This window comes from Rhamphochromis sp. 'chilingali' (assembly GCF_963969265.1).
Source record: "Rhamphochromis sp. 'chilingali' genome assembly, chromosome: 4".
NCBI lineage: Eukaryota > Metazoa > Chordata > Actinopteri > Cichliformes > Cichlidae > Rhamphochromis > Rhamphochromis sp. 'chilingali'.
The window spans coordinates 41,212,225-41,224,380 of NC_137948.1; the positions used below are offsets into that span (position 1 = coordinate 41,212,225).

A 12,156-nucleotide genomic window follows, 5' to 3' on the forward strand; every position below is an offset into this window, starting at 1 on the left:
AACCATCAACATGTCATTTAGACCTACAGGACTGTTCAAGTCTTCAAGCTGGCAGTAATCAACCACTTTCTCAAAAATTCTTGAAAGAGTAGTTGTAAAACAGTTAACTCATCATCTACAGAAGAATGTTTGATTTGAAGACTTTCAGTAAGGCTTCAGAACTCATCAGAGTAAAGAAATGGTGTCAGCGAAGGTCACAAGTGATCTTTTTTTAGATCTTCTTACCCACCTTGGATATAATATATAATATAATTTGGAAATTTAACATGAATTCTTTGACTTGAGTATCGTTATCATTGCCACACTTTACTGTATTGTCACAGCATAACTATTGTAGGCTGACTAATCATGTTACAGTTTTTTCTGATTGCTTAAGCACATTTTTTGTAACTATTGGCTAATTTTGCAAAACTCTTCACACAAATAAGAAAACCTGTCACCCAATAATCAAAACATTGTAGTTCTCTTGCAAAAGCAAACACAGCTAGATTAACTCTTCACACCTTCGTAAAAATGGTGTTTCCGTATCAAACAGTACACACAAGCCATCATCTACTAAGCACACAATGCGCCAACTGCACACTGATGGTATGAATACAAAACACATCTGGCTTTTGCTTTCTCTGCGCACAAGGTAGGCTATGTCAGTTTGAGCTCATACTTCTGTCATAGATCCATAAGCATAGAGGGATCCAAACTTCAAGTACTGCTGTTTATTCAAACACATCAAAACAAACACAAGTGTTTATTTCCAAGTATAGGATTATTTGCAATCGCCATAATGACTATATGGGTTACTTGGTCTGCAGTGAACATGCTTCCTCTGCCCCCAGCATCTGGTCATCTAGCAATTCTGTAAAGTAACAATTTCAGCATTTTTACATCAATGGTATTGGTGTGTTTCTCATTGGCATATGGCAGTGCTACAAATCTTTGTGCGAAGTGACTGTACTCACCGATTCTCATTTCAAGATGTCCTTATGGTACTTGCTACAGTGTAGCGGCTCGAGTTAGGCTGGACCCGTTGGCCAGCTACCCTCAGGGTCATTCCACGGTTGATTACATGGTCCACTATTGTAGCTCTGATGTCATCAGCAATTCTATTTCTTACTCTTCCTACCCTTCCTCTCCCCCCTCCTCGTCTTCCTCTTGCTCCTCCTTGTCCTTGTCGTCCTCTTCATCCTACTTCTTCACCTCCACGTCCTCTTCCTCGGCCTCCTCTACTTCTCACTCTTTCTGCTCCCTCCATTGTACTCCGCACACACAGCTTACCTGGATTATAGTGCTTAGGCTGATTGCAAAGTGAACTAATTATCTAAAAGAGTTTTCACATGTGAAAGTGTGCCAGACAGTTGGCAAATTAGTGTTAATGATAGCCATACATGTGTATACTTTTGCTAGGAGTGTGTTGGAAATTTGGTAATTGAGTGTTGTGCAGTGAATTGTGCCTACAGTTTTGCAAAGTGTGTGTTACAAAATTGCAAACTGAGTGCAAAGCAGTTTTTGTGCTTTTAGTTTTGCAAACTCAGTGAGTGGTTTTGCTATAGTCTGAATAGTTTTAGAAATTGTGCTACAGGAATCACAGTTAGGGTTTAAGCATTCAGAAAAAACTGTAAGAGTGCTAAATCTGAGTAGCTGTTAGTGAGATGCACATTCATTTCTTGTAAGGAAATACATCATCAAGATTCTTGCAGAGTTGAACTGATACATACTGATACTAATATATAAATAAATGAAAGCGCTTCATTTATTTGAAGCGCTTCCACTGCAGCTGTTGAAGCTGCAGTGAAACACATCAACATCTTGGTTACACGTGACATGAGCCGTTTCAACCACGCTTCAGAGCAGCGTTTCAAAACTACTGCGCTTCGTAAGCTCGTCAGCATCGAGTGTTCTACAGTTCTTACAGTTTTTTCTGAATGCTTAAACCCTAACTGTGATTCCTGTAGCACAATTTCTAAAACTATTCAGACTTATAGCAAAACCACTCACTGAGTTTGCAAAACTAAAAGCACAAAAACTGCTTTGCATTCAGTTTGCAAAACTGTAGGCACAATTCACTGCACAACACCCAATTACCAAATTTCCAACACACTCCTAGCAAAAGTATACACATGTATGGCTATCATTAACACTAATTTGCCAACTGTCTGGCACACTTTCACATGTGAAAACTGTTTTAGATAATTAGTCCACTTTGCAATCAGCCTAAGCACTATAAACAGGCCACAGGTAAGCTGTCTATGTGGAGTACAATGGAAGGAGCAGTAAGAGTAATATACACAGTGCAGAAATGCTTGCACTAAGTCGTGTACTTGCGCGCCACAGAATAAGAATGAAGCAAATTTACAGAGTTCCTTTCGAGAGAAACACAGAACGTGTAAAGCAACTGCGATATGACTACGTGCAGGTAAGCTAGTGTCATTGGTTCTGAATTTGGAGGTGCATACTGTAGTGCTGTGCATGGGCCTGATGTGTTGCATTTGTTTTGTCTTGTCCAGAGAGTGATGGAACTAGAAGCAGATGCAATGGGACATGAGCTACTTTTTGTAGATGAGGCCGGTTTTAACCTCAGTAAAACCAGGAGACGTGGCAGGAACATTATTGGACACCGTACCATCATCAATGTCCCAGGACAACGTGGTGGTAACATAACCATGTGTGCAGCTATAAGCCAAAATGGTGTTGTTCACCATCATGCAACCATAGGCCCATACAACACTGCACACATTATTGCATTCCTGGACACCTTGCATGACATGCTCACTGTTCAGAGACCAGAGCAGACCCGATATGTCATCATATGGGACAATGTTAGTTTCCATAGGGCTGCTTTGGTCCGCAACTGGTTTACAGACCAACCATCCTTCATGGCACTCAACCTCCCTCCATACTCTCCATTCTTGAATCCCATCGAGGAGTTCTTCTCTGCCTGGCGCTGGAAAGTGTATGACCGTCATCCTCATCAACAGGTAGCCCTTTTACAGGCAATGGAGGAGGCATGTGGAGATATTGACCAGGCATCATGTCAGGCCTGGATACAGCATTCAAGGAGATATTTTCCCCGGTGCCTTGGACTGGAGGATATCGCAGGCGACGTGGCCGGACCCAGAAAGACGACGTGTGTGTGTGTGTGTGTGTGTGTGTGTGTGTGTGTGTGTGTGTGTGTGTGTGTGTGTGTGTGTGTGTGTGTGTGTGTGTGTGTGTGGGTTTTTTTTTTTTTTTTTTTTTTTTTTTTTTTTTCCCCCTTTTATTTGTGGAATTCCTATTTTGTGTTCTGACTTTGTCTTGGTTTTGATGAGTGTTAATAAACACCAATACTTGACGTTTGGATCCTTGTATGTTTACATGACACTATGACAAGGTGTGACCTCAAATTGACATCTGTACACAGAGAAAGCAAAAGCCAGATGTGTTTTGTATTCATACCATCAGTGTGCAGTTGGCGCATTGTGTGCTTAGTAGATGATGGCTTGTGTGTACTGTTTGATACGGAAACACCATTTTTACGAAGGTGTGAAGAGTTAATCTAGCTGTGTTTGCTTTTGCAAGAGAACTACAATGTTTTGATGATTGGGTGACAGGTTTTCTTATTTGTGTGAAGAGTTTTGCAAAATTAGCCAATAGTTACAAAAAAATGTGCTTAAGCAATCAGAAAAAACTGTAAATGTCATCATCATCACTCTGAAAACGCCAGCATGGTGTGAAGATAACAAAGCTCACTGCCCCAAAGAAACACTGCTGCTGCTGAGGCCCAATTCACTACTGTAGACTGTAGTCACATCTTAAGCATTTTCTAGCTTTCAGTCTGTGTCTCCCTAAATCCTCCATATTTGCCATACAGAGCACTACATTTACTGCTCATTTAATACAAATGACCGTTCCAACAAATGAGGAAACGATCACACAGACCACTTCTTTGTTAGACGCGCGCCTGTTGTAGCACAATTCATAGATTTCCTCCAACGCAATGTCCGGCCCACTGTGCAGCTCAGCCAATGAGAGCCGAGGGCCTGCGCAGTGATATTAGCATACAGGCTGTATAAAAGGAGCTGCTCTCTGTTACACAGCTCATTCGTTGCTGCAGAGTATCGAAGGAACAAAATGCCTGAACCCGCGAAGTCCGCGCCCAAGAAGGGCTCTAAGAAAGCCGTGACCAAGACCGCCGGCAAGGGCGGCAAGAAGAAGAGAAAGACCAGGAAGGAGAGCTACGCCATCTACGTGTACAAGGTGCTGAAGCAGGTCCACCCCGACACCGGGATCTCCTCCAAGGCCATGAGCATCATGAACTCGTTTGTCAACGACATCTTCGAGCGCATCGCTGCCGAGTCCTCTCGCCTGGCCCACTACAACAAACGCTCCACCATCACGTCCAGGGAGATCCAGACCGCAGTGCGCCTGCTGCTCCCTGGTGAGCTGGCCAAGCACGCCGTGTCTGAGGGCACCAAGGCCGTCACCAAGTACACCAGCTCCAAGTAAACTGATCCTGCTGTCAGTCAACCCAACGGCTCTTTTCAGAGCCACCCACTCTGTCCTGAAGAGCATACGTTCTACCTTCAAACGTGCAGTTACTATGTTGCCAACTACTGCAATCGCGGAAATGCTTCTTTGTCACTAGGTGCTATTGATCCGCTACATTGACCCAGACTCAGGAAATGTCTTGTGTGTGTGTTGTGGAACGATGACAAAGTAACTACAAATACAACATTAATGCCACTTTATGTTTGACAGTCTTTCAGTGCATTTCAATGGCTCCCCTGTGGGCGGCGCCTCTGCTGCATTTCCTGTAGGACTGAGAGGAGGAGAGCCACCTCTGTCCCCAAAGCCACTCTGCTTTTTAACTCCAGCCCTTAAGACCATTTCCCACACCTGTAAACATGAACTACTCTACGCTCTTTTTGTGCTGCCACTTTATTCACTTTTAGTCACTTAGTTATTTATTCACCTATTCAGTCACTTTAATTTTAAAACTGTGTATATGCTGTGTATTTATTATCTCATTCTTATTGCCTGTTTATGCCCTGTCCTTGTCTTCAATGTCGTGCTGCTCCATTGTATCTTATTTTCCCCTTGGGGATAAGGGCTGATTATTATATTATTTTTTTACATATATATTCTGATTTCCAAATACATTCAATACAAAGCAAATTCCAAAGAACAAATTGAAAACAGTACTGAACACAAATGTTGCTCTGGCCAGTTAACTCATTTTGACAGTTCCTTTACGGTGTGTGAAATGGAAGTGTTTTGTGTGTTTGTTTGTTTGTTTGTTTGTTTGTTTTTTCCCTCTGATATCCAAAGTTTGTCATTTCACAAAAAATTTGCATAGCAGAATCCAAAGAAGCAGTAAACTTAAAATTTAGTATCAATTTGTCTGTATCGTTCTGATCTGGGGTTGCGCCGTTTTTCTTATGTTGTACATTTGCACTTTATGTGGTCCTGTGTTGATTGTCCTATGTAGCACCACGGTCTTGAAAGAACGCTGTCTTGCTTCACTGTGTACTGTAGCACTGCACATGGTTGAAATAACAAAGCCACTTGACTTGATGTGCTCGTAAACACTATAATCACTAGTGATGTGCGATACCACTGATTTCCTTTCCGATCCGATAACGAGTAATATTCAGGGTGGTATCGACGATACTGATCCGATACGATACTTTGTACAAAAACGTATTTTATTTATTGTATCTCAAATTATAGCGTCATAATGATTACAGGACATAAGATTACTTGTTCTTATCACTTAATAATGCAGAGTTCATCATATAGAAATAAAAAAACTAAAGTTGTGCCTATTTGAATCTAATTCATAATTTGTTGGCTCCGTAGCCACCTTTCTATATGCCTTTAGATAGTACAACTATTATAGCAAGTGCTATGAATAAGATATATCTATCTGCTTAGCACTTTTATTTTTTATGTTTAGTTAAGTGTTGTCTTACAGTGTGTTTTGCACTAAGTACCGAAGCAATTTCCTAATGTTGTAAACCTGCTCAACATTAGGAAATAAAACCCATTCTGATTCAGAGGTGAACTTTGGTCATCTCAGTCTCTCACTAAACGCTCTTCTGTGACTGGTCAAGCACACGATGGGAGGGTGGGAGGTATTGTGCAGCATTTTACTTATCTTGGACAACAATCTGTGGTTACATTTTTTTAGTGGGTGGAAGAATAATAGAATCCTCCAGAAAAAGGAGCACAGATATACTGGGCATAATTAAATGCACTGTACTAGATTAGACTGAGGTCGCTATCCAGGACATAAGATAAGCTTTATTAGTCCCAGAGCTGGGAAATTCACCTTGTTACAGCAGCAACGTGGACAGAGCAGGATTAAATAAATGCCAAAAAAATAACAGCAATATTACTCTGATTAAATAAATGAAATAGATATAAAAATACGTTTGACTAGTAGCGACAAAAAGAGAATGTTTAATAGTGAGATGTTGGATGCTTTTTAGCAGGTATTGAGTATTGCACATTGAGATACTTAGTGATCAGTTGGTGGATGTGTGTATTCACGTGTTCATTCGCTGTTGTTGTTTATAGTAGAGTCGGTAACTGTAGCTGGAAGGAAACGGACTGATGCAGACTAAGAGATCAGGGCCAAAGTGTGGAAGCGAGCTGCCGTAAGGTGACTAACTAATGGTGATTTCTGATATACAACAACGTGAGTGAAACTCGAGGCCGCTGTGCTTTGGTTAGAAGTGAGCAGCTCTCACAGACGTCTCGCTGCTCCGTGGGCGTCCAGCTGCATCGGTGTGTTTGCTGGGAGTTCGCGGCGTCACTTTGTCCCACAGCTGCGCTCACCAGATGCTGCTTTTAAGTCGGAGTGCGCGAACGAACATGTGTCTGAGCTGGAAAAGGGCTTTTCACGGAGCTGTGCTGCGGCTCCTTTGTTTTAGGAAAGAAAAGAGCGCAAAAAGCCGCCGAGCAGCGCTGAGCTCCGCACTGAGTCGCTAAGCTTTGGAGGCTCCACAAAGCAAGAGCAGAGAGCACCAGAGCCCGACACGAGGCCTGCCCGAGGAGACACGAGTCCGCTGTGGACTGCTCCACTGTCGGCCTGCAGTGCTGCTCACACACTCACTTTGAGCTCTTTGATCCCGAGACACGAAACACAAACGGAAGCATTGCGTGGCGCACGCGAGAGCGGCGCGCGCTACATTCACTCTCCACGGTTCTCATGGTGCGTTTAAGTGCAGCGTGACGCTTCCGAGTTGCCATCACTGCACCGTGACTCGATCAGAAGGAAAGAGGAAAATGTCAGAGGAAGCACCTGCTGCTGCCGCCGCCCCGGCCAAGGCGGCCAAGAAGAAGACGACGGCTTCCAAGCCGAAGAAGGTGGGCCCCAGCGTGGGCGAGTTGATCGTGAAAGCCGTGGCCGCTTCCAAGGAGCGCAGCGGCGTGTCCACAGCCGCTCTCAAGAAGGCTCTGGCTGCCGGAGGCTACGATGTGGACAAGAACAAGGCCCGTGTCAAGACCGCCATCAAGAGCCTGGTGGCCAAGGGCACTCTGGTGCAGACCAAGGGCACCGGGGCCTCCGGATCCTTCAAGATGAACAAGAAGGCTACCGAGAGCAAAGCCAAGAAGCCCGCAAAGAAAGCCGCTCCCAAAGCCAAGAAGCCCGCCCCTGCCAAAGCCAAGAAGCCGGCAGCAGCTGCTAAAATGTCCCCCAAGAAGCCAGCGGCAGCCAAGAAGCCCGCAGCAGCTAAGAAGTCCCCCAAGAAGGCCAAGAAGCCCGCTGTGGCAGCCAAAAAGCCCAGCAAGAGCCCCAAGAAGGCGGCAGCCAAGAGCCCCAAGAAGGTCACCAAGAAGCCTCCCGCAGCCAAGAAAGCCCCCGCCAAGAAGGCCGCCAAGCCCAAAGCCAAGAAGGCGGCCACAGCAGCCAAGAAGAAGTGAGCTGCCAACACTCTCGCACTCAACAACGGCTCTTCTCAGAGCCACCACAGCAACACGCCAGAGCTCCTTCCTCACAATCACGCAACATTCTCTTATTCACAATAATAGCATTATTGTCAAAGCAAGATAAGATACTTTTTGGGTTTGTTTTTTTTTCTCATAACACTTGCAGCTTGTATTACTATCATGGCTCACATTTCACAATCAGAAAGTGAACAGAGCACGAGGGACAGAGAGAAAGAGAGCCAGGGACAAAGTTTATTCATGCAGGTCCATATGACAGAGAATATGCATCTTCTTTTTATTTTCATATTATAATTTATATTTAATTGTGTTGTGGTTTGCAGTGTTTTGTGTTGTTTCACTTTAAATTTGTAAAAGGAAAAAGCTGAAAATTTAAATAGTTAAAAGTTGAAATGTGAATAGTTGGATTTTATTATAGTTGATTTATTACATTTCATGTGGAGTGAATAAATAAAAGTATATTTACGGTGGCCCCTACAGACAAAACACGTAAAAACTCCAAAACACCTACAAAAGACAACACAAGTGCTCCAGGATGCTAGGGGCAGTGTTGAACTTTTGTTGAACTATTTTTACATTAGTAATTCATTGTGCATAATTTTATATTATTGTTAATAATAAATTAAAACAACCTGAAGATCTGGTTGGGAGGTGAAAGAACCCCCCCCACACACACACACACACACACACACACACACACACACGAGAATAAGGTAATACTACATTTCCATATACACAAGGATGTTTGCTCAGAAAGAAGTGTGTGGCTCTGAAAAGAGCCTTTGTTTATTGGTTTCGTGCGTGAAGCAGAGGCTTTGGCATTTACTTGGCCTTGACAGGCTTCTCGGTCTTCTTGGGCAGCAGCACGGCCTGGATGTTGGGCAGCACACCACCCTGGGCGATGGTGACTCCGCCAAGGAGCTTGTTGAGCTCCTCGTCGTTGCGCACAGCCAGCTGCAGGTGACGTGGGATAATACGAGTCTTCTTGTTGTCGCGGGCTGCGTTGCCAGCCAGCTCGAGGATCTCAGCGGTCAGGTACTCGAGCACAGCTGCCAGGTAGACGGGGGCGCCGGCACCCACGCGCTGCGCATAGTTGCCTTTGCGCAGCAGCCTGTGGACGCGACCCACGGGGAACTGGAGCCCGGCACGGGATGAACGGGTCTTAGCCTTAGCTCTGGCTTTGCCTCCGGTTTTGCCACGCCCACTCATTTTGAACCTTCTCTTCGCAGTGTCAACACTCAAAGGAAATGTGGCCCGATCGGCGCCGAGCCTGGCTTATATTTCCGCAGAGCGCGGGCGGCTTCGTCACACACCAATCGCAGACAGGCTCGCGGCAGCGCGCCTTTTCAAAGCACCTTCCTCCAATGAGCAGCGCACACTTAGGCGGGGCGGGGCTCCTCTGAGCGGTGCTGAGCATCACGCGGAGCCCCTCACCAATCACGAGCCGCAGCGGCACCGCGTCACAGCCAGTCACACACTTTAAGAGCGGCGAGTCTCCTCCGCTTGTTACATTTTCTGTTTTAAACGCAGGAAAGTTAAAGAGAGAAAGAATGGCAAGAACCAAGCAGACCGCTCGCAAATCCACTGGCGGCAAAGCCCCCAGGAAGCAGCTGGCCACTAAGGCCGCTCGTAAGAGCGCCCCGGCCACCGGAGGCGTCAAGAAACCTCACCGTTACAGGCCCGGCACCGTGGCTCTGCGCGAGATCCGCCGTTACCAGAAGTCCACCGAGCTGCTCATTCGCAAGCTGCCCTTCCAGCGCCTGGTCCGCGAGATCGCTCAGGATTTCAAGACCGACTTGCGCTTCCAGAGCTCCGCTGTCATGGCTCTGCAGGAGGCCAGCGAGGCTTACCTGGTCGGACTCTTCGAGGACACCAACCTGTGCGCCATCCACGCCAAGAGGGTCACCATCATGCCCAAAGACATTCAACTGGCTCGCCGCATCCGCGGAGAGAGGGCTTAAGCTGTCTGCACGCCCTCCTACAAACAACGGCTCTTTTCAGAGCCAACACACTCACACCGAGAGCGCGCTCCTTTCTTACAATAACATTAACCTCATACAAGACAGTACAACGTTCTTGGCTTTTTTTTTGTTGTTCTTGTTTTATTATTATTTTTAAATATAATAGAAGCCATATGCTTGGCATGAAGGTGGCATTCAGTAACTTGATCTAAGCACCAGTACTTAGCAGGACTTCCAATTCTTTCCTGCTACACATAAGTTTACATTACTTACAGTAGAATAAGATTGACACCCCTGCTCTAAAGTACCTTTGGTAAACTCCCGTTGTTTAAATTGGCTATAAACTATGAATGTACATAACAATAAGCCTAACATGGATCAGATATTTTTCACAGTTCATGTTCAGTTCACAGGTGCATATTTTTTTTTCACTCCCCAAAGATGTATAAAAAACTAACAATTTAACACAATTCTTTGAACTAACTTTGAGCATGGAAACACAGCATCGTCATGTTCCGCTGGCGTTGATCCAATACCTAGGCCACATCGCTGATGTTGCATTGAAGCTGACTTTTGGGAACTCTGTTAAACTAATCTCACTGCACAAACTGTCTTCAGACTTTGACACTAACATTGATAACATACAGAAAAATTATACTGTGAAGCTGTCCAGATCAGTCCAGTCAAGTAGAGATCATAGATATAGCGCCCCCAGAGAATGACTCGCTGCCGCTTTCAAGTCAGAAAATATAGTATTGACATTCTGAATAATCTGTTGCGATCATCTGTGAATGCTATTGCATGTACTAAAGCCACTTCTAAAACTACATTGATTCTGGAAGTATGGAAGTTCTGGTATTCAGAGTTTCAAGGTAAAACCTCATTAACAACCTATTTGATCTGGGGACAACTAATAATATTTCATGGCATGACCTTCCCCCCTTTTCTGGCTCTGTTGGAGGCACCACTGGTTATTGGCCTTTAATAAAGATATTAACTGGATATAAACTGTTGGATTGTCTCTGTGACACATGTAGTACTCAATCTCATATCGTGTACAGTACACAGCTACTTATGGGGCGCCGTTTGTAAAGTGAAACATGCTGAAATTAACGGCAACATTTTTCCACATTTAGCTCAAAACCTTACAAAAACATATTTTTTCGAGTAATTTTTACAACATTTAGTAAAATATTTGTAACTTTTCATCAAATGTTAAATATTAAATCTAAATGTTAACTATTAAATCTAAATATATTTAAATCTAAATGTTAAGTGTTAAATCTAAATATTATATTTAAATCTAAACGTTAAATCTTAATCTAAATGTTAAATGTTAAACCTAAATGTTTAGGCTAATATGCAAATTTATTGTACAGATCAACGGAAATACCAAAATAAAAGCTTCCCAAAAACCTCCGGTGCAACATTGTGTCTGTTCTCCTCCTCACTTCTCCCCGCCATGTGCTGCTTCACTTCTTGCCTACGAGCATGTCCAGCGATTTTGCTGGACATGTGCTGCAGCGATTGTGAAGTGGAGACTGCAGCTGCTAAGAGTGCACTACTGCTGAACCTTTGGATGGCCGACAAAACGGATCTTCCGATGTTTTCAGCTAAATCGCCGGACGTGCTTTCTCATGGTCGGGTTATGGCTGAATTCCAGTGGAATGACGGTCCCGCCATAATAGACGTTCCAGCCATGTGTTCCAGCCCTAAACCTAACCTTATCCCTAACTATAACCTTATTCATAACCTTTACTAGCAGTTAAATGACGTAAAATAGTGTTTTCCAAATCGATCTTTAGAAAATGAACGAACATGTGTAGATTGAGCTCTCCTTTTTCCGATGCTATAATTTAGGAACGTGTTGGGTACCCAAAAGCATAACATGTTGACAATTTGTCACCTAGAGAAAATTATTACGCTTTGGGAGTGAGAACGTGTCTGACCACTACCGGCACACTTTTGCACTGGAGGTTTTCGGAAAGCTTTTATTTTGGTATTTCCGCGGATCCGTGCAATAAATTTGCATGTTAGCCTAAACATTTAGATTTAACATTTAGATTTAAATATAATATTTAGATTTAACATTTAGATTGAATATTTAACATTTAGATTTAACATTTAAAATTCTGTTTTAAATATGAAAAGTTACAAATATTTTACTAAATGTTGTAAAAAATTACTTGTTTTTGAGCTAAATGTGGAAAAATGTTGCCGTTAATTTCAGCATGTTTCACTTTACAAACGGCGCCCCATAGCTACTGCA

General features: G+C 43.8%; 4 protein-coding genes and 1 long non-coding RNA gene across 5 annotated transcripts in view; 4 read left to right on the plus strand and 1 right to left on the minus strand.

Moving 5' to 3' along the window:
• LOC308395376 overlaps positions 1 to 12,156 on the plus strand; it is a 291,287-nt gene that overhangs the window by 162,933 nt on the left and 116,198 nt on the right. The window lies entirely within an intron of this gene.
• LOC308396235 (histone H2B) lies at positions 4,097 to 5,258 on the plus strand. Its single transcript, XM_080881395.1, has one exon. It carries the CDS (start codon positions 4,105 to 4,107, stop codon positions 4,477 to 4,479), a length of 375 nt encoding a protein of 124 aa, XP_080737521.1. The 5' UTR covers positions 4,097 to 4,104; the 3' UTR covers positions 4,480 to 5,258.
• On the plus strand, positions 7,242 to 8,570 carry LOC308395370 (histone H1-like). The gene has a single exon (XM_080880188.1). It carries the CDS (start codon positions 7,264 to 7,266, stop codon positions 7,900 to 7,902), a length of 639 nt encoding a protein of 212 aa, XP_080736314.1. The 5' UTR covers positions 7,242 to 7,263; the 3' UTR covers positions 7,903 to 8,570.
• Positions 8,615 to 9,156, minus strand: LOC308396393 (histone H2A). Its single transcript, XM_080881652.1, has one exon. It carries the CDS (start codon positions 9,133 to 9,135, stop codon positions 8,749 to 8,751), a length of 387 nt encoding a protein of 128 aa, XP_080737778.1. The 5' UTR covers positions 9,136 to 9,156; the 3' UTR covers positions 8,615 to 8,748.
• Positions 9,461 to 10,995, plus strand: LOC308396392 (histone H3.2). The gene has a single exon (XM_080881651.1). It carries the CDS (start codon positions 9,477 to 9,479, stop codon positions 9,885 to 9,887), a length of 411 nt encoding a protein of 136 aa, XP_080737777.1. The 5' UTR covers positions 9,461 to 9,476; the 3' UTR covers positions 9,888 to 10,995.

Excerpts from the sequence above, each read along its gene's own strand:
- LOC308396235 (XM_080881395.1), top strand. The coding sequence starts at position 4,105 with ATGCCTGAACCCGCGAAGTCCGCGCCCAAGAAGGGCTCTAAGAAAGCC.
- LOC308395370 (XM_080880188.1), top strand. The coding sequence starts at position 7,264 with ATGTCAGAGGAAGCACCTGCTGCTGCCGCCGCCCCGGCCAAGGCGGCC.
- LOC308396393 (XM_080881652.1), bottom strand. The coding sequence starts at position 9,135 with ATGAGTGGGCGTGGCAAAACCGGAGGCAAAGCCAGAGCTAAGGCTAAG.
- LOC308396392 (XM_080881651.1), top strand. The coding sequence starts at position 9,477 with ATGGCAAGAACCAAGCAGACCGCTCGCAAATCCACTGGCGGCAAAGCC.